Raw genomic sequence first — 22,903 nt, forward strand, 5'->3', positions numbered from 1 at the left:
CACATCCTAACATGCACAAAGTTCTGTTTACCCATCACGCCTCTTCTCACTGACAAACATTAGCTCCTGGTCTGACAACACCTACTCTATAAAATTCTCATCCTAGTTTTCAAAACCTTCCATGGACTCACCCTCCCCTATCTCATCCTTCAAGATCTATTTGCTAGTCCAATTCTGGCCAAAGAAAATTTCTGCTCATCCCCTATTTTCATTGTTCCACCACAGGTGATAATGATGTTGCTGCCCAGGCCCTAAATTCTGTAATTTCTTCACTAAACCTCACTGCCTCTCTTGCCTATTTTAAGACACTTCATAAAACCTACACCTTTGGCAAAGTTGTTGATCACCTGTCCCAATATTTCCTTATGCAGCTCACGTCAAATTTTGGTTGGTAAACCAATCGTGCGAAGCACCTTGGAGAATGTTCAACGTGCTAAAACTGCTATACAAGTGCCAATTGTTGTTGCACCCTACAGTAACTTTTACAAGTCGGTTTCTCCAGCACTAATGGCACATGGTTTAACAAAACAAAACACTGATTTGGTTAGGCCAACATATATAGATCAAAATTAAAAGAATGTGCATCGACGGTATTTATTAGTCTTTGAATTTGTTTGATTGCTGAAGGACATATTAATGATCAGGCATGAAAAAACACGTGGCATTTTTTACTTGAGGGAAAAAATTTCAATGTTTAAAAAGCCTGATTACAGAAAAATCTTAAAAGAAAAAAAACGCACACACCCTTATCCTTGCTAGGACATTTCCCAAAGAGGTGTGGTGGTTGTGGGTAGTAAATTATACTTATTCTCCAATGCCAGTAAACTAACATTGTTTTTTTTGCCAACACACACCCAGTTCATGCAGAACTTCCTCAGCAGTTAAGTCTCAAATTAAAGGTCAGTGAAAGTCAAGTTCCTGCTTTCGACAATGTTCAGATAGCTAGCTTTTTTTCCCCACAAAGCATGTGACCATCACCCAGCCAACCTTAAACCAGTTAGTTGTAGGATGTTTATTGCAAGGCAGTTGTTTGTGCTGTATTTAATGTGAAACCATATTCAGAGGCCAAGTACAAACTTACCCAATATCTAGTACACTTTCAATTTTAAATACGAAAAGTATCACAAAGCTGATTTACTGATTTAATGCAAGGTTCTATTAATACTGAATAATAACATCTCAATATCGTTGCACAGTTCTATGTATGTCTCTACAACCAGTCACTCAATAGCAACACTTTCAAGGTTACAATCTTTCGTCCATACTGTTAAATGATGCAAGTAATAACAGGTAAACTGTATTTAAAATGTACTTTTAATCATGTACAAAAATGCTGAAAATAGATGATTTGTCTGGTATCAGATGCCAATTGAGGAGGTTGGGATCAAAACTATTCCTGACCATTTTGTTTTCAATATTTGGCACAATTAATTTACAGGATGGAAGACAGTTGTAATGTATGTCCAAAAGAATAAAAAGTATTGCAAAATGCAAGCAATTCAATATTTTGATTATAAAATAGTTTACCCAATCTGTTGGAATTTCTCTCATTTCTTTAGTGCTTTATGTAAATAAACAATTCAAAATAATCAATGGATATTAAGTCAGATAATATCACATTTGGAATGAATGCTTCAATAAAATTCTTTAGCAATTTCAGCAAGGGTCAGCTTTTGCCAACCTTCCATGCACTAAGTACATGCAAAGGTTCTTTAGATATTTCTAGGTTTCATTATCATTATCATAGAATTTACAGTGCAGAAGGAGGCCATTCGGCCCATCGAGTCTGCACCGGCTCTTGGAAAGAACACCCTACCCAAGGTCAACAACTCCACCCTATCCCCATAACCCAGTAACCCCACCCAACACTAAGGGAAATTTTGGACACTAAGGGCAATTTATCATGGCCAATCCACCTAACCTGCACATCTAGGTAAGACTTAAGTTCACAAATATCCTAGTGTCATTTGATCTATCCAGCAGGTGTTCAGAATCTTTCCATTTATAAATCTAATAGCAACATTTGTTCTCAACATCAGTACTTTGTGAGCTTTCCTTTCCATACAGTGATTAGATCACGGTCAATCTTCTTCCTGACCATCAATAACAGTGCCAAAGGGCAAAAGAAGACACCACAGATTTTGAAGGAAAATTCTATTTGCCAGAGGTCTTCAAAAATTGCACCCATCTCATTACTGTTATCAAGAATTGAACTTTCTGCTATTATTAAACTAGTACCAGAACTCAGTACTGTTTCTTCCACATACCATTATGAACAACAACTTTCCAAAAGCTAAAGCATTAATTACTGGCTGCAAAATCCCACCTTCTTCCATATTAAAACTAGAAAAAAAAACTCAAGAACTTAGTTTGTAGTTTATAACTTTTATATTTAATTGCAATTATTAAAATTTACTGGCACTGATTATTTAATATCAATAACAATCTTTGTCACAAGCAGACTTCCATTAACACTGCAATGAGGTTACTGTGAAACGCCCCTAGTCGCCACTTTCCGGCACCTGTTCGGGTACACAGAGGGAAAATTCAGAATATCCAAATACCTAACAGCACTTCGTCGAGACTTGTGGGAGGAAACCGGAGCACCCGGAGGAAACCCACGCAGACACAGGGAGAACGTGCAGACTCCACTCAGACAGTGACCCAAACCAGGAATCGAGACCGAGACCCTGGTGCTGTGAAGCAACAGTGCTAACCATTGTGCTGCCGTGCCGCCCATCAGAATCAAGATCTGCACTGTAGCTTTGCAAGGAAACTTGCAGATATACACTATCTGGATTTTAACCAGCACTAAAACCTTTTAATTTGAAACTTTATTTGAAAAATGTTCAATATTGTGAACAAGGGACTCCAAGATCAAGGGAAAGCCATCTCTTGCAGTTAAAAGTGGGGAGGGAGAACTGTCCAACATACTATAGTGGCACTCTTCAAAACTATATTTACATGTGAAAAATTACTTGTCAGAAGGAAAATATTGATCAGACAATGTTAATGCAAAAAACAAAATATTGCAGATGCAGGAAATCTGAAATAAAAATAGAACATGTTGGGAATATTCAACAAGTCAGACAGCATCGCTGGAAATAGAAACAGTTGTCTCTGGTCAATTGCCTTTTGTCAATACTCCTGACCTTTGTCCAGCATTTTTTATTTTTATTTTAAGAATAGATCAAATAAGACAACTCTTGGCATTATTAGGTTCACACATCATGGAACAATGAAATACACCGCAACAACTAGAATAAACTAGATTCATTTATGCCTTGCGAGAACAAAATGTTAAACTATACCTCTGAAACTTAAACTTCACACAAACATACATACGTACAAACTATGACCCCTTATTTTTAAACAGGGATCTCTAGTTCTAGCATCTTCCACACCCACCCTGTCAAGACCCCTCAGGAGTTTGTGTGTATCAATTAAGTCACCTCTTAACTCTTCTAAATTCCAATGGATACAAGCCTAGCCTGTCCAGCCATTCCTCATAAGACAACTCATCCATTCCAGATGTTAGTCTAGTAAACCTTCTTGAACTGTTTCAACGCATTCACCTTTCCTTAAATAAGTAGACCAATACCCAATATTACTGAAGCACTCTATTAACTTTTCTAATTACTTATTATCCTTGCATACTAACCTTTTGTGATTCATGCACAAGGACATCCAGATCCCTCTGCATCTCAGAGCTCTGCAATCTCTCATCGTTTAGAATACTGTACTTTATTTCTCCTGCCAAAATGGCCATTTTCTCACATTATACTCCATTTTCCTGAACTCTTCCCACTCACTTATCTATGCCCCTATTCCCACTACCTTATCTATGCCCCTATTCCCACTCACTTATCTTTGCCCCTATGTCCTCTTCACAAATTACTTTTCTAACTATTCATTTGGAAATACTCAGCAGGTCTGACAACATGTGTAGAGAGAAAGTTAGCGTTCCAGGTTGATAACCATTCATCAAGCATTTTTATAATGTGACAATGACTAGATAATCTGTTCTCATGGTGTTTACTGAGGGACAAATATTGGCCAGGACACTGGGAATAATTCTGTTTTTCCCTGAAATAGTCTTGGGATCTTATACAACTACCTGAGGGAACATGGGGGTCTTGGTTCTCCGCTGGAAGAAGGCATTTCCTCAGTACTGTATTGGGCATGTTAGCCATGATTATGGAGCTTGAACCCACACCTTTCAGATTCAGGGGAATGTGCCCCATTGAGTCACAGCTAATATTATTATCCACACAGGACCATAGGCATTTCTCACCATTGGAGAAAGATAATTGGTTATAGAACTTGAGGGGCACCATTCAGGAATTGTGAGCTAGGGTGAGGAGGCAGGCCTCCAATTGCTCTGTGGTAGTGAGTGCCACATTCTCATCACTCTCAGTGTAGTTACGTGTTTCCGGAATTCTCCTTATTGGAGTGACCGTCGTATATTGATAACCCCTTGTTTGGGCCTGATCCGCAATTGGAATAATTGTCTCTACATACAAGCAAAACCTTTCCAAATCTGGGGATAACCAAACCGCTGGGGCTTTGACCCAGTGTTGACATCAGGTTGAATTTAAATTTGGCAGTAACTCAGGAGGGGTGAAAATGCCACAAAATACGGGGTGCTGCTTGCAGCTTTGACACTGCCCCAGTGTGCACATACCAGCTTTGGAGAAATAGAAGCACACTTCACCAGAGAAGTTGCTAAAATATTCGTCAATTGCTGCCTGGGGAAAGCGGGCAGCATGATCAAGGATCCCTCCCACCCGGCTTACTCACTTTTCCAACTTCTTCCATAGGGCAGGAGATACAGAAGTCTGAGAACACATACGAACAGACTCAAAAACAGCTTCTTCCCCACTGTCACCAGACTCCTAAATGATCCTCTTGTTGACTGACCTCATTAACACTACACCCTGTAGGCTTCATCCAATGTCAATGCTTATGTAGTTACATTGTATATCTTGTGTTGCCCTATTATGTATTTTCTTGAATTTTGTTTAATTCCCTTTTCTTCCCATATACTGAATGATTTGTTGAGCTGCTTGCAGAAAAATACTTTTCACTGTAACTCGGTACATGTGACAATAAACAAATCCAATCCAATCCAATCCAGTTTCTGTTTTTCTTTAAAATTAAATCTTAATTTTGAACAGAATCTGCCCATGCAGCTTTTCTGTTACCTCTGGCAGCGCACAGTTGATAACGGAACAGTCACAGCTGTTGCCATAGTGATGGTATTGGCTGCTGGGCACAAGGTTAGTAATTTTTATACACAAGAAAAACCTGAAATTTTTCTTTGAAAAGATAAAAATTGGAGGGGAGTGGGAAAAGAGCAGCGAGTGTGACTCTTCCAAAGAGCCATCACAGATACGATGGGCTTAATGGCATCCTTCTGTGCTGTATCGTTGTAAGTATGATTCTACCTTTGTATCAAAAGAAAATTTAGCAACCATACCTTTAGTCTCTTTCTCAAGTCATTTGTATAAATTGTAAAAAGTTGAGGCCCCAGTGTTGATCCCTGTTGAATGTGATGCGTTATATTGCCAACCAGAAAATGACTCGTTTAAGCCTACTCTCTGTTTCCAAGCTTCTATCCATGCCAATATGTTACTCCTTATAACATAAGCTTTTAGCTTTCATAGAATGGTTATTCACAGCATAAGACAAAACACATTATGTACACCATTAAGGAATGCTAAACTCACTAAGTACTATTTATGAGCTTCATTATAAACGGACATAAAATACACTGCAGCACAGGCTCCTTGGGTTCACTTTTTTAGGTTCATTGCGAAACGTAAATAATGACTATTGCACTGGCAGCCTTGTGGCATTGGATTTACTTCATCACCATTACACACAAGAAGCCCAAGCAAAACTGACATCAATTAGGGTCAAAAGAAAATTCTAGTGGTCAGATGGCAAACAGTCTCAACTTCACTGCAGAAGTTCCTCAGTGGAAGTTTCTTGGATCAAGCATGGTCAACTATTTCACTGACAACCTTCCCTCTGCCATAAGTCCAGACATGGAGCTAAACTCTAAAGAAGCTTGAAACCAGCCTACATCAGGACCTGGAAAACATCCAGGCTTCAGCTGACAAGTGGCAGGTAACCTCCACCGCAGACAAGTGGCAGATAATTTTGAACAAAAGGAAGCTAACCATGCCCTTTAAGCTTTCATCACCACCAACCCAAAGTTTAACTGAACTCATAATATCAACACCATGGCTACACAAGCAGAGCAGGTGCTGCCTACTCCATGACGAGCAGCTCACATCCTGAATCTCCGATGCCTCTACAAGAGCTTCAAGCTCGATTAGCTGTGCAATGAAATACTCACCATTCACCTGAATGGGTGTAGTCACAATGTTACTCAAGTCATTTGACACAATCCAAAAGACACTGAAATTAATTTCCACCTTCTCAATCACCAACCTGTGGGTAGAGGATACAATCCAGCAAACCCTCCCTTGCTACCTTTACTGTTGATGTGGAGATGCCGGTGTTGGACTGGGGGGGGCACTGTAAGAAGTCTTACAACACCAGGTTAAAGTCCAACAGGTTTATTTGGAATCACTAGCTTTCGGAGCGTAGCACCTTCATCGGTGAGTGCCTTTACTGTTGAGAAAGGCAACACAATGTGGTGCAAATATCATCACCCCAAGTCACGCACTATCCTTATTTGCAGATATTCACTGATCATATATCACCAACTAGTCTATAATCCTGGAATTCCCTGCCTGAAACCATTATGGAAACACATCACCAATATTCACAAAATCATCGACAGCTTTTTAATCTGTCTATTATTTCAATAACTGAAATACTGGCATTTATAAAAATGCTGAAAGAAATTGAAAAACAACTTCACTTAATTCTAACCAATCTACCAGTCACAAATGCATCTGTTCATGATAGTATTGGCAGAGTGATGACCACGCAGTCCTTATGGAGACTATGATGTTGTATGGCACTAAATGGGACAGACTCAGAACAGATCTAGTAGGTCAAAACTGGGAATCCACGAGGAGCTGTGGGTCATCATCAGCAGCAGAACTGCAGTCAACCACAATTTGAAACCGTATGCTCGACATCGCTCTCATTCTACCATTACCATCAAATCAGCAGACCTATCGTGGTTCAGTAAGAAGTGATGGAGCAGCAGCAGGCATACACAAAAATAAGGTGTCAATCTGGTAAAGCCAAACCCAGGACCACAACCACCTTCGGACTGAAGTGCTGAGTGGATGATTCATCTCAGTTTCCTCCCAAGGTCCCCACATCATAGTCACTTTGATTCACTCCACCTGGTGCCAAGAAAAAGCTGACGGTAGTGAATACATTAAAAACTATAAGTCCCAATAACATCCCAGCTGCAGTATTGAAGACATGCATCCCAGAACTAGTCACGCCCTCAGCCAAGCTGTACCAATACATCTACAACACTGGCATCCACCAAATATTGTGGAAAATTGCCTCAAGCACGTCCTGTCCACAAAGCAGAACAAATCCAATCCGGTCAATTACAACTCCCTTCAGTCTTCTCTGAGTCAACAACGGTCAGAAGCAGGGATATTCATTGGTAATTTCACAATGTTCAGTACCTTTGCAACTCTTGAGATATTGAAGCAGTCAGTATCCATATAGAGCAAGACCTGAACAGCATTCAGGCTTGGGAAGTGGCAAGTAACATTTATGTCACACAAGTGCCAGCCAATGACCATTTCAAGCAAGAGAGAATCTAAACCTCTTCCCTTAACATTCAATGTTGTTACTTTCCATGAATCCCCCATAAACTTTCTGGGGGGGTTGCCGTTGATCAGAAATTGAATTGGATCAGTCTTATAAATGCTGGGGCTATCAGAGCAGGTCAGTGGCTGAGAATTTTGGAAGGGGTAATTCATCTCCCACACCCCATCCTCGAACTCCCTGCAAAAGCCTCCCCACCATCTACAAGGCACAAGTAAGGAGTCTGATTGAGTGCAGCTCAAACACCACCAACCAGGACAATGTAGCCTGCTTATTGGACAACCTATCGACCACCTTCATTATTCACTCCCTCTACCACTCTTGCACTGTAGTAGCAATGTGTACCATTAACTAGATGCTATGTGCCAAGGCTCGAGGTGCATCTTCCAAACCGGCAATCTCTACCACTGAGAAGGGCAAGGGCAGCAGATGCAAGAGAACACCACCACCTGCAAGTTCATCCTGACTTGGAATTATATTGCTGTTCCTTCACCGTGACTGGGTCTAAATCCTGGAACTCCCTTCTTAAAAGCATTGTAGATATATTTACACCACATGGACTGCATCAGTTCAAGACAACAGCTCTTCATCACCTTCTTGAAGGCAATTAGGGATGGACAATAAATACTAGCCTTGCCAGTGGTGCTTAGATCCCAAGAATTAATTTTTTAAAAGATTGCTGAATTATCAGAAAGAAATCCTGCATGCACTCATAGCCGATGTATGTTGATGAGACACCAAGAGCAGGCATGACATTAACCTCAGAGGGAGTAGTTTTCAAATTGAACTGAGCTGCTTTTGATCTTTAGGCATAATATGTGCAATCTTTATTCAATTATATGAAATAAGTGTTAATGACTGTATACACGTTTAGCAAAAATAAAAGATGCTGATCTGCCTACTTATTTCATGCTTTGCACAGAAGGTACAGGGTAAAGCTTTGATGGATAATTTGATAGTTTTAGTTTGGCACGTTACAGTTTGACTGAAGTATGTCAACCATAACAAGAGTGCTTTCTGGGAACTACTATTATAATGTGCAGTTAAATTACTTTCCAGGTATTTGAAGGCAGATTTTAAATTAAATATTCATTACATGAATTCCTTTCATAAAAAGTGCCTTTAAGCAATGCTATAGTAGGCAAGAGAAAACGTTATCTGTATGCATCATCTAAATGATCATCTTTCACTCTACAGATGCACTCACTTCCTAGTCTCCTACAAATCAGCATTGTATAATATTCAGATAAAACTTGCAAAGTAAACAGCAGTTATGAAGTGACGTGCATGTATTAATTTCTGCATATTCCATCAAAAATTGGTCCCCTGTACTACATCTTAAACAAAATATAATTAGTTATAGGCTCAATTACAGGAACAGCCATTAGGCTTTGTTTGGTACGTACTAATTTGTCAGTTCAATAGAATTTGTGAATTATGTTTGTTGAACTGTCCCATGCAAGTTTCTTGTTTTTACCATAAAACATGCATACTGTAACTTGAATTCCAGTCACATTTGAATATTTGAGAAAAGCAACTGGTCATAATCATGGTTCTAAAATAATAGCAATGGCTGGAATTATTTTCACATTAGTCTATTACTATATCTAGTCTAAAATGGGGCAAAATTGGTAAATGGTTGATAAGTTAACAGGAAAGAGGTATTATCACTTTGTACCCACACAAGTGTTTCTGCAGAAATGCTGTAAAAATATAAATTTGTGGGAGAGTTGGAATTACAAACAGAAGCAACTTTAGAGTATTACAACAGGGCATCATTTATGAGCCCGGTTTACCCCTTCAGGATATCAGTTCTTACAGGATTATGGGACAGATATTATGCTGGATAAGAAACTATTTGATCTCATAAAAAAAAGAGGTCATCAATAATAGGATAGAAGACACTGAAGTGGAATGCCATAAGTCCTCTTAACGGGGCCAATATTGCCCAGCATTTTCTTTGATATTTTGGAGAGGACATTAATGGAACCATTTGTAATTTCACCGATGACAGTAAGGTTAGTAATTTGGACTAAATCAATAGGTTGCGGGCTAATTTAGCTAAGTAAGCTGATTAGAACTAAGTGTAGCAGATGTCCTTCCATGTGACAAATGCACTTGGGAAACCACAGGCATGTTTGTACCATGCAGGAGTACTCAAAAAAGGTAACAGATCAAGACCTGGGGATAGTATGCAATAAGTCATTACAAGGTACGTGAGCATTGTGTGATATGACAATACAAAGGCAAATGCACTTTTAGGAAGTAGCTGTTCTGCGCCATGGAGTAAAAAATAAACTGATTCATAACTACATAAAGGTTTTGTATTTCTCACTTTGGAGTATTGTCTCTACTTTTGGTACTGACATATTAGCAAATAATATCAGGGCGCTGGAGAAGATCCAAAATTATATTGTGCCTTTTAGATTTAGTTCATCAGGAAGTAAATTACTGCAGATGTTGGAAATCTGAAAATAAAAACAGAAACTTTTGATGCAAGCTCAGCAACCAGAAATGTTAACCCTATGTTCGTCTCCAAAGATCCATAAGCTAGGACTATTTAATTAAAGAAATACATGCTTTGAAGGAATATGATTGATGCATTTAAGAAGCTGAAGGAATTGAATACAGTTAGGTTGAATAGGTTATTTGATTGTGAATAGCACAAAAGGAATATTGGCTATGCATAAAATCTCTTTAGCCCTCCACAACTGCCAAAACATGCAGCGGCTATGGATTCTTTCCTGTCTTTTAAAAGAGAAATCCCTTAGCAAACATAGCATTTCTAGTTATAGAGGGTAGGTTGCTAGTTAGCTGGGATTAATTGGAGTTACAGACTGACACGGTCTCCAGAAGTCTTGCTTGATTACCTTAGGGAGTCACAAAAGAGTTTTTTTCTGAATGGTTGCAGGTCTTTCTGCTTTATTTGCTTCTCCCAGGCCTTTGCATGGTTGGGATGGGTCAACAGCGTACGTGATTGCACCATGTCTGGTTGGGTGGCTTTTTCCCATCCTTTTTACACATTTACATGTTGCTCATTGGCTGATATAAATGGAAGATGTAGGTTAAAGACAACTATTTAGCTGGAATTAAAAGAATAGGGTGAGATTTTCAAATCAAAAGGTTGTTCAAAACTTCCAAATGTAAATAAATTTGTGGACCTATTAATGCCTAAGACAAATCACAAAGAGTAGCACATATAAAATAAATAACATTAAGCAGCAACTGTACAGTAAGTGCAGTCATCTCGTTTGTACTCTATTTCTTCACGTTCCAATCATGCTGATGTTAATTTGTACATCCCTTGAGGGAGACAATAATAGGGTGGGCATGAACAAAACTATATTTAGGGTTAAAGCAACCTTATTATTGCTATTTTCTGAACTGAAAACGGAATGCTATAGGGATCTATACTCCAGTGTTTATGACAAATTCCTACTCATGTACATATATTCAGGCACCTATTTACCAACTTAGTGATCCAAATTACAAAATACTACGAGTAAACTGTGATGGCAAAAGCACGGCAGACATAATTGCAGACAGTGTATTGCTAAAAGAAAATTGCGTGGGCAATCAAGTCTCAATATCTAATCTTGCTTTAAATATGCTAAAATTATATACATTTTGCAATATACATGGCACTCTGCATTCCCAATAAGCTCAACTCAAAGACCATTTTACACAAATTCAAATACATAAACTGTTCACAACGCTCACAGTTTGGATAAAAAGGCCCTTTTAAAAACAGCAGCTGGCATTTTTCTAACAAGCCCAGTAATTATTGGACAACTAATCGACATCAAACCCACCCCTTCAACCACCTCTAATCTAACCTTTTGAAAGTTGTGTTGGAGGATGTTCTGTTAGGGATTCATTTGAAATCAGGCTTTTTATTTGAGCTTTTTTTTTTAAATGACTGATTTTTTAAAAAAGTTACAAGTTTAGTTTGTTGGAGAAACAACTGCAATGTCAGAATTGGGAACAATGGAACAGATGTCAGCCAGACAAAACCCTGTCAATATATCACAAAAGCATTTAAACGGTAAGTGACTCCAGATTACTATGATTAAAATTGCACTTCGTCCCTTCATTTCATAATTTCAGGAATTGGCATTCTATAAATAGAAAATATTTCAAATAGACAACCAATGAATAAACCATTCCACCACAAGATCACAAACATTGTACAGTAGAGAATTAAGTCATCTACAGTGTAAATAGCTTTAACTGTTGGCAATAGGTGAATGAAAGTTTTCTATCTTTCAGGCAAAAGCCTTGGCCAAAGATTCAATCAACTTCCAGCTTTAACTGTGAACAGCATGCAGATAGAAACTTAAACAGTGCAGAAGCTACCATTCAGCCCATCATGTTTGTGCTATTTACCAGAGTTATCCAAACTAATCCCACTGCCCTGCCATCTCACCCAAAACTCAATCTTCCACTATTTCAAATATATGGCCAGTTTTCCTTTAAGCACAGGGCTAAATCGCTGGCTTTGAAAGCAGACCAAGGCAGGCCAGCAGCACGGTTCAATTCCCCTACCAGCCTCCCCGAACAGGCGCCGGAATGTGGCGACTAGGGGCTTTTCACAGTAACTTCATTTGAAGCCTACTTGTGACAATAAGCGATTTTCATTTTTTCATTTCAAGTGCAATGAACGCCATTCAATTATCCATGATGGAGCAATCTGTGTCCCAACAACCTTCTATATAAAGAAATTTCTCCAATGCACCTTCTCATCCTAATGATAATTATTAATTAATTAAAACTCATCGCTCAGGGCGACACAGTGCCACAGTGGTTAGCACTGCTGCCTACGGTGTTGAGGACCCGGGTTCGATCCCGGCCCTGGGTCACTGTCTGTGTGGAATTTGCACATTCTCCCAGTGTCCGTGTGGGTTTCACCCCCACAACCCAAAGATGTGCAGGTTAGATGGATTGGCCATGCTAAATTGCCCCTTAATTGGGAAAAAAAATAATTGCGTACTCTAAAATTTATTTTTAAAAACTCATCGCTCATTCCCCAGCCAGAGAAATAATAATTTGCTATCCGTAAGAGCATAAAAAATAGTAAATCACATGGCCCCTCGAGCCTCTCCAACTTTCAATATCGTGGCTGATCATTGGCCTTAATGTATCAGAAGTGCTGCTATTAGGCTATTAACAACCTCAAATAAACCTCCCAAGCCTTATCAGATTGAATGGAGATTGCTCCAGTAACGCAAATGTTTCTTAATTGTTCGTCAAACCTCCCACCCTTTACGTATCAATAAACTTTGTTATTGTGGTCTCTACGTACAAGTTCAAATCATCTATATATATGCCAAAAACAAAAGTGGCTCAAGTGTTAACATATTGAAGTAAACTACTTCCAAACCTTGTATAGCCCAAGCAATGCATACTCTTTAGTGGTGAATCTCCTTGCACTCTCTCCCAATCACATGCAACCATGGTGCAAACCCCACTAACGCATATACAGTGCTTCGGTTGAAGTTGCAACAGTGGACCAGGAGAAGCCCTGGGGGATTCCACCACTTTGATTCCTGTCCAAACAACTTGCTTTGCAAAAAGCCATTTTAAAGGCACCTTCTCGAATGCGTTCTGAAATTCCGTATATACCACATCTACTGCATGTCCTTTATCGATCCAGTCACTTCTTCAAAACCACTTACATTTAACTAAATATTAAAATGACATTTTAATTGAATTGTAAAGATTAATGGATGAATCAGTATTTAGGGATGTACGCACTGTTTCTGGTCCAGTTAGTACTGAAATAAAAACATTTAAAAATCACATATTCACTCTGCATAAATCAGCAGTGTATATAGTTACAAATCTCTTCACAAATGAAATCTAATCTCTACAACACAGTTGACTAGCCAACTATACAATTCATGTGTTGCAGTCAAAAAGGGAGCCCCAAACAAGAGGTTTTGTAAGGTTCACAAAGGAACATGTACACACGTGCCAAGTTTTATTTATATTCTCAAGAAGGAAATGCCCCAGCATTTCCTTTTTTGAACCCGGTGAAAAAGCAAAGACCCCATTTAGGGTTTCTGCAAAATTTCATACAAGTACCTGCAAAGGTATTCTGATACAGTTAAGCTGCATTGTTAATGGTAGATTTTAATGTTAATGGTAGAAAAAAAGATAATAATAATAACTTATTGTCACAAGTATTGGGTGGCACAGTAGCACAAATGGATAGCACTGTGGCTTCACAGCACCAGGGTCCCAGGTTCAATTCCCCGCTGGGTCACTGTGCAGAGTTTGCACGTTCTCCCTTGGTTTGCGAGGGTTTCCTCCCACAGTCAAAAGACGTGCAGATTAGGTGGATTGGCCATGTTAAATTGCCCTTAGTGACCAAAAAGGTTGGGAGGGGTTATTGGGTTATGGGGATAGGGTGGGAGTGAGGGCTTAAGTGGGGCAATGCAGACTCAATGGGCCAAATGGCCTCCTTCTGCACTGTATGTTCTATATTCCATGTAATTTCCATAGGCTTCAATGGAGTTACTGTGAAAAGCCCCTAGGCGCCACATTCCAGCGCCTGTTCGGGGTGGTTAGAACATAGAACAGTACAGCACAGAACAGGCCCTCGATGTTGTGCCGAGCAATGATCACCCTACTCAAACCCACGTATCCACCCTATATCCGTAACCCAACAACCCCCCCCCCCCCCCTTAACCTTACTTTTTTTAGGACACTACGGGCAATTTAGCATGGCCAATCCACCTAACCCGCACATCTTTGGACTGTGGGAGGAAACCGGAGCACCCGGAGGAAACCCACGCACACACGGGGAGGCCGGGTTGGTATGGGAATTGAACGCGAGCTGCTGGCTGTGTTCTGCATTACAAGCCAGCGATTGAGCCCACTGTGCTAAATCAGCCCCGAAACAATGATCCAGAAGCTAAAGATGTAATATTAAATATCAAAACTGATTATTTTACTTTAAAATCTTGACCAACTTCAATTAAAATTATGAAATACTGTACGCTTAGAAAGTATGTTGGAAACTGATTAAAACTTTCCAGTGATAGGTCATGTTCATATTGCTAATGAAAAGAGTGGCAATATGATGGCCCATTCGCAACAACCTAGCTAATTTATGCATACTTGCAAATACAAAAGGTTGTAAAATATATATTCTAAACATGTGTCTATTTATGATCAATATAAATTTTAAACTGTTCAGATTCAAGAATTGCATGTCTGAAAATGGTTCAATTGCATGTTAAAAAACAGAGTATATGGAATTAGCAGCATGGATTACAACAAATCCCCAAACCATAATAGACATTGCTAGCAACACCCAATGATGTCAGATCTCAAATAATACAGAAGATGACCTTCCAGAAATGGAACTGTGCAAGTTGTCAAACTACTATCTTTTAATGTTTGCATCCTTTTTAAGCCAAGTTAAAAGTGAATACAATAGCTCAACATTCAGTTGCCAATCCTATTACTAAGGTCAATAAAACAGGCCAGGAAGTGAATCCTTTTAGTTTGCGAACATATTCTAGAACATTAGACATTTAATTATAAACTAAACTAAATATAACTGTAACTACATTTCTGTAATAACATTATGCCTGCTTCCAGCAAGCTAATCTCTAGCAATAGCACATTAAGAATTGATAAACTGGTGGTAGAAGAAACAGAAGAGCTTTTACTCCCATCACATGTCTACCTACTGACTTGCAATTGTGAAACATGTATGTACAGTGAAGTACTCGTTAATAAAAAGCCAATAGGGCTGCAAAAACAACAGTGGATTAAACTGCTGCTGGTCCTGGTTAGTTCTAAGGAAAGCTATTGAGCAAAAAGGAGTCAAGTAGATGTGTGCCTGAACATGTTGATGAATTGTCTCCCATTCCAAATTTTTCTGTCCAAATCTGGACTTTTCTTTTAATACAAACAATCGTGTTTTAGGAAACTTTGTAACACTTCGAAACATTATAATCTAAGTTATTAATTGAGAATTTTGATAAGCGCCTCTCAATAAGTGTGGAAAGAGTTCATTTAATGGAAAATACAGTGAGATTTAGCCCAGTCTGTTCCACAAAAGTAAACAAACATTTTTTTTCTCGAATCTGGGCGCAGTTCAAAGCGCGATACCGTTTCAGACTGGGATCATTTTAAGGCTTTGCTTACCCCATTCCAGAAATTCAGCAATGTATTTTTCCCGTCGGATAGGCGAGCTGCTACATTCGTTGTACAAACAGATTAAAATATCCAACAAAGTCTCCACACTGATTGAACTTGCATTCATCTGGGGTCCGTTCAGGAGCAACTGCTCCAACTTCTTCAGGCGAACCTTCGCTGACATTTTATCCTCTCAAGTTTTTCTTTCCCCCCCCCAAAAAAAAAATGATCCTCAAAAGGCGACCACCGAGCCGCGTCCAGTTGCCCGGAAGGGATCAAAGCAGTGATTTATTTCACGTTTTAAAAAAAGGCAGCAACTGACATTTTTCACGGTTGAAGTTAAAAGGCAGAAAGGATTGAAGTGCTTGCGCTCAGGCCCAGCTGGTCACACCGCTTCCTTCACTCACTCACCCCCTTCCCCGACTGGACCCCGACCCCCTCCTGCCCGACAAAAAAAATAAATCGCCCCCCCCCCCCAGTTGAGCTGAAGCCCGGCCCCGCACCGCCAGCTGCTCCGCTCAAGTGCGTCTGTCCCTCATCTCCCGGCTCTGCCGCCTCAAGCGCCTGGGCGTCTTGTCCTCAGTGGGAATCCGGCGGCGCTCATGCCGGCCTCTGCCTGGCTGTTGGCCTCGCTCCCCGGCTGCCCACCGTCGCGCCGCTGCTTTGGCCGGGATGAGGGCGGCCGGCCGAGAGGCGCCGCTCGGTTTGGTCTCGGCTGGGCTCGGCTCCCTCACCGATACCGCGCAGTCAATTCAACGACAAGACTCCACAAAGACACCCACCGGAAACACCGCGACGTCACAAGATTGACAGCCCCTCCCCATGGCAACCGCCAGCAATCCCGAGCGCCGAGCGCCGCCGCTGGCAGTGGCAATGTTGTCCCCGGAGCAGCGGGAATGGGAATGTTGTCCCCGGGAGCAGCGGGAATGGGAATGTTGCCCCCGGGAGCAGCGGGAGTCGGAATGTTGCCCTCCCCCCCCCCCCCCCGGAGTAGTGGGAGTGGGAATGTTGTCCCCAAAACAGCGGGAGTGGGAATGTTGTCCCCAAAACAGCGGGAGTGGGAATGTTGTCCCCGGAGCAGCGGGAGTGGGAATGTTGTCCCCGGAGCAGCGGGAATGGGAATGTTGTCCCGGAGCAGCGGGATTGGGAATGATGTCCCCGGAGCAGCGGGAGTCGGAATGTTGCCCCCCGGAGTAGTGGGAGTGGGAATGTTGTCCCCAAAACAGCGGGAGTGGGAATGTTGCCCCCGGAGCAGCGGGATTGGGAATGTTGTCCCCAAAACAGCGGGAGTGGAAATGTTGTCCCCGGAGCAGCGGGAGTGGGAATGTTGTCCCCGTAGCAGCGGGATTGGGAATGTTGTCCCCGGAGCAGCGGGAATGGGAATGTTGTCCCCGGAGCAGCGGGAATGGGAATGTTGGCCCCGGGAGCAGCGGGAGTCGGAATGTTGCCCCCCGGAGTAATGAGTGGGAATGTTGTCCCCAAAACAGCGGAAATGGGAATGTTGCCCCCGGAGCAGCGGAAGTGGGAATGTTGTCCCCAGGAGCAGCGGGAGTGGGAATGCTCCGGGATTGGGAATGTTGTCCCCGGAGCAGCGGGAGTGGGAATGTTGTCCCCGGAGCAGCGGGAATGGGAATGTTGGCCCCGGGAGCAGCGGGAGTCAGAATATTGCCCCCCAGAGTAGTGGGAGTGCGAATGTTGTCCCCAAAACAGCGGGAATGGGAATGTTGCCCCCGGAGCAGCGGAGGTTGGAATGTTGTCCCCAGGAGCAGCGGGAGTGGGAATGCTCCGGGATTGCGAATGTTGTCCCCGGAGCAGCGGGAATGGGAATGTTGTCCCCGGAGCAGCGGGATTGGGAATGTTGCCCCGGAGCAGCGGGAATGGGAATGTTGGCCCCGGGAGCAGCGGGAGTCGGAATGTTGCCCCCCGGAGTAGTGGGAGTGGGAATGTTGCCCCCAAAACAGCGGGAATGGGAATGTTGCCCCCGGAGCAGCAGAAGTGGGAATGTTGTCCCCAGGAGCAGCGGGAGTGGGAATGCTCCGGGATTGGGAATGTTGTCCCCGGAGCAGCGGGAGTGGGAATGTTGTCCCCGGAGCAGCGGGAATGGAAATGTTGGCCCCGGGAGCAGCGGGAGTCGGAATGATGCCCCCCGGAGTAGTGGGAGTGGGAATGTTGTCCCCAAAACAGCGGGAATGGGAATGTTGCCCCCGGAGCAGCGGAAGTGGGAATGTTGTCCCCAGGAGCAGCGGGAGTGGGAATGCTCCGGGATTGGGAATGTTGTCCCCGGAGAAGCGGGATTGGGTATGTTGTCCCCAGAGCAGCGGGAATGGGAATGTTGGCCCCGGGAGCAGCGGGAGTCGGAATGTTGCCCCCCGGAATAGTGGGAGTGGGAATGTTGTCCCCAAAACAGCGGGAGTGGGAATGTTGCCCCCGGAGCAGCGGAAGTGGGAATGTTGTCCCCAGGAGCAGCGGGAGTGGGAATGCTCCGGGATTGGGAATGTTGTCCCCGGAGCAGCGGGAGTGGGAATGTTGTCCTCGGAGCAGCGGGATTGGGAATGTTGTCCCCGGAGCAGAGGGAGTGGGAATGTTGTCCCCAGAGCAGCGGGAGTGGGAATGTTGTCCCCGGAGCAGCGGGACTGGGAATGTTTTCCCCAAAGCAGCGGGAGGGGGAATGTTGTTCTCTGAGCAGCGAAAGTGGGAATGTTGTCCTCGGAGCAGCGGGATTGGGAATGTTGACCACGGAGCAGTGGGAGTGGGAATGTTGCTCCCGGAGCAGCGGTAGTTGGAATGTTGTCCCCAGGGCAGCGGGACTTGGAATGTTTTCCCCAAAGCAGAGGGAATGTTGTCCCCTGAAGCAGTGGGAATGTTGTCCCTGGAGCAGCGGGAATGGAAAAGTTGCCCCCCAAGCAGCGGGCGTGGGACGGTTGTCCCCGAAGCAGTGGTGTTGGGAATGTTGTCCCCGAAGCAGCGGTTTTGGGAATGTTTTCCCCAGAGCAGCGGTAGTGGGAGTGTTGTTCCCTGAGCAGCGGAAGTGGGAATGTTGTCCTCGGAGCAGCAGGATTGGGAATGTTGGCTACGGAGCAATGGGAGTGGGAATGTTGTCCCAGAAGCAGCGGGAGTGGGGATGTTGTCGCCTGTGCAGCGGCAGTGGGAATGTTGTCCCCAGAGCAGCCGGACTGGGAATGCTGTCCCTGGAGCAGTGGGAATGGGAATGTTGTCCCCGGAGCAGCGGGAATGGTAATGTTGCCCTCCGGAACAGCGGGAGTGGGAATGTTGTCCCCCTGAGCAGCGTGAGTGGGAATGCTCCGGGATTGGGAATGTTGTCCCCAGAGCAGTGGGAGTGGGAATGCTCTGGGATTAGGAATGTTGTCGCCGGAGCAGTGGGAGTGGGAATGCTCCGGGATTGGGAATGTAAATCACCAGAACAGTGGGAGTGGGAATGTTGTCCCCCAGAGCAGCGGGATTGGGAATGCTCCAGGATTGGGAATGTTGTCGCCAGAACAGTGGGAATGTGTACACGGAGCAGCGGGACTGGGAATGTGTCCCCCGAGCAGCGGGAGTGAGAATGTGTCCCCGGAGCAGCGGGAGTGGGAATGTGTCCCCGGAGCAGAGGGATTGTGAATGTGTCCCTGGAGCAGTGGAATTGGGAATATGTCTCCGGAGCAATGGGAATGTGTACCCCGAGCGGGACTGGGAATGTGTCCCCCGAGCAGCTGGAGTGAGAATGTGTCCCCGGGCAGTGGGAGTGGGAATGTGGCTCCAGAGAAATGGGAATGTGTCCCCAGAGCAGTGGGAGTGGGAATGTGTCCCTGGAGCAGTGGAAATGGGAATGTGTCCCCGGAGGTGCGGAAATACGTATGTATCCCCTGAGCAGCAGGATTGGGAATGTGTCATCAGAACAATGGGATCGTATCCACAGAGCAATGGGAATGTATCCTCAGAGTAGCGGGAATGGGAATGTTTCCCCAGAACAATATGAATATTTCAAAGGATTCTGTCGGTGAGGTCTGTCGCCGGCATCTTGTCGTGGAGGAGTCGGAGGATGTTGATGAATTTCTCTGGACAGCCGGCCGGTGGGCCTTCCAAAGCACCTCCCGATTGACTGAGTCAAAAGCTTTGGTCAGATCAATGAAGGCCACGTAGAGTGGTTGAATTTGCTCCTAGCATTTCTCTTGAAGTTGCTGAGCAGTGAAAATCATGTCCACAAACATTTGTTTTAGGTTTTAACCCATTTTAAAAAACAAATATGCAACATATAACAAGAATGAATGCAAAATGGGTATAGACAGAGCAATAATTACTGCTAGCATAAAGATTGGCAAAGCAGTACAGTAGATTCGGAACAGGTCAGTTGAGGAACCAGTGCCCCTGGCTTGAATTCTGGATCAATCCAACAACAAGATACCACAGTGAGTGGGGAAAAGATGGCAAGATCAAATTAATACAGACGTTTAACAATACTGGTCACAAACCTCAAAGTATAGCAATTCAGACTAACAACCTGAGAAATTAAGGTGAACCCGCTCATGGAAAGCCGAGCAAAAGCAAGTCAGCCAAAGTAGAGTTTATAAATTTAAGATAGGGGTCCCATACCTTATGCATTGGATTTAAAGTGGAGGACAGATGTCAAAAATTCCATGGGGATGCATTCAGCCTCCGCTAGTTTTGGATAGAGGGATGTCTGTAAATTATCAGACACTTTGACCAGTTTATTACTAAAACATTTTACCATGTCCCCTTATTTGCGAGACAAACAAAGGACAAATACAGGTTCATAGTTCAACCCAATTTTATTCACAATCCTCTTCCTCACGCTAAATATGACTCAGATTCACGCTGAGCTCTAGGTATGACCCACGCTTTGTGAAGGAGGCTGGCCAGGCTGCAATCACTCAATGTAAATACCTTATCTGGGCCCGGAACACAGGGTACCTTCTTGCAATGGTTGTGCCTGGGCGCTCCCAGGTTATCGCTGAAGGTCTGTTCTGATGTTCCTTCTTTTAGACCAGTTCTGCTAGCACTGAGTCATAGGTATATGTCCACACCTGGCCTGAGTTCTATTGTCCCATCCAGACTTAAACTCGTTAATGGTGTTGCTCGTTCTGGGTGAGTGTGCTTAACACTCGATTTGGCTTTGTTTTGTTACTTAGCTCTGGAGTCGCCAGGTATCGTTAATATACCGCCACAAGTTTCAAGGTCAAGTTCAAAGCAATAAAACCATACACCAATTAGTAAGTTCAAACAACTGAGTTTATTATAATACAATTATAATACTACCCATGCACACGCTAAGAGGATTAAACTATTCCTACCGCTAAATAAACCAATACTTATCTCAAAGGGAACTGCCGGATCAGGGGACAAGGCCTCTTGCTCTGCTCTGGTCTGCAGACTTCAGGTTGGTACGGGTAAAAAAGGGGTCAGGAGTGTCTATCTCTGGTAGCGATCGTTGTGAGACACTTACTTGCTGGCGGCTGCTGTCCCAAACCTCTCCTCTCTCTCGTTCAAGGTCTTCTTTAGCAAAAGCTGGTCGAGATGCTGGTCCAGAGAGGAGGGCTGGTTAAGAAGAACAAACTAAGTGTGGGACCTGTCTTTTATAGGTCCCAGGGCTTCGCGCCCTTTTGGGCGGACCCTTTACCTGCTCGGAATCGATTGGGTCTCTTCCCAATCGATTTGTTTGAATCCCCCCAATACTGAGGCTATCTCTCAGCTACTGGGCGGGCCTTCAGGTGCTTTGTTTTTGAACCCCGCTGGTTCCAGGGTGTCTGGTTTCCCATACACTGTTGCAATCACTTCTCTATTTGTGTCCATTGTCCCTGGGATCCTTCCATTACTATGTTAACTATCCCGGAGATTGCCTCATTAGTATGCGGAATATTTGTTTCGGGGCTGTCTGCTCTCTTAGCAGACATTGGCTTGGTGCAGCCTGCTTGTGCTGTAAACATTGTCCATTTTAACCTGCAAGCTTTGCGTTCCTCCATTTTGTATTTAGGGAATGGCCAACTTCGGTGGCTACAATGGGAATAAAAAGGATACTGCTATTCAGTCAGGGTGATTCAATCAAGATCCATTGTCCTCTGAAACGGTAGCATGGTGGTTAGCATCAATGCTTCACAGCTCCAGGGTCCCAGGTTCGATTCCCGGCTGGGTCACTGTCTGTGTGGAGTCTGCACGTCCTCTCCGTGTGTGCGTGGGTTTCCTCCGGGTGCTCCGGTTTCCTCCCACAGTCCAAAGATGTGCGGGTTAGGTGGATTGGCCATGCTAAATTGCCCGTAGTGTAAGGTTAATGGGGGGATTGTTGGGATACGGGTTACGTGGGTTTAAGTAGGGTGATCATTGCTCGGCACAACATCGAGGGCCGAAGGGCCTGTTCTGTGCTGTACTGTTCTATGTTCTATGAAACATTCGTATCTGACCAGCTTTTAGCCCATTATGGAATCTGATGGCCTCTTTGTTTGTCCTGCTCCGAAGTTGATCACCTGTGTCTGTGTCATATTCACAGCATGGTCTTCTTCTTTTGTGGAAACGTGAGTGGATAATCACAAAGTCCATATAAAGATAATGAGTTAATGTGTTGGTTTGAGTGCTCTTGCAGTATCGATTCCAGCCAGGGCTGCTTTTGGCAGTTTGTGCTCTGGACCGATGGCAATTGTCAGCCAATTCCTAGTACCACAGAGATATTTGTCACTAATCCAGGGTGATAGAATGTTCCTACGAGCAGCATAGGTCAGAATAATATATAGCTTCTTTATTTAGAATCCGCGATTCTCCCATCCGGGAGACCCAGAATCAGAAATGCAGAATTAAACTCTAAGGTTCTCCCAAAACCCACTCCAGTTTCCTGACCATACCTGAGTAATAGAACTGAATCTTAGCACAGGCCCATAGATACTATATATAATTGGCCTCGATTACCTGGCACTTCAGGCACACTGTGGCTAAAGCAGGATCAAACCTGTGTCTAAACAAGGTGTAACGTGAA

At 43.4% G+C, this 22,903-nt stretch overlaps 1 protein-coding gene across 1 annotated transcript in view; it reads right to left on the minus strand.

The window, feature by feature from the left end:
* The window catches only part of cdc42bpb (CDC42 binding protein kinase beta (DMPK-like)), a 202,048-nt gene extending 185,695 nt beyond the window's left edge, over positions 1-16,353 (minus strand). The window contains 1 exon segment of the mRNA XM_038777355.1: positions 15,934-16,353. Coding sequence (XP_038633283.1) covers positions 15,934-16,108 — 175 coding nt within the window. The 5' untranslated portion in view covers positions 16,109-16,353.
* Between the last annotated feature and the right edge of the window lie 6,550 nt (positions 16,354-22,903).

Source organism: Scyliorhinus canicula, chromosome 2 (assembly GCF_902713615.1).
Source record: "Scyliorhinus canicula chromosome 2, sScyCan1.1, whole genome shotgun sequence".
In the NCBI taxonomy this organism is placed as follows: domain Eukaryota; kingdom Metazoa; phylum Chordata; class Chondrichthyes; order Carcharhiniformes; family Scyliorhinidae; genus Scyliorhinus; species Scyliorhinus canicula.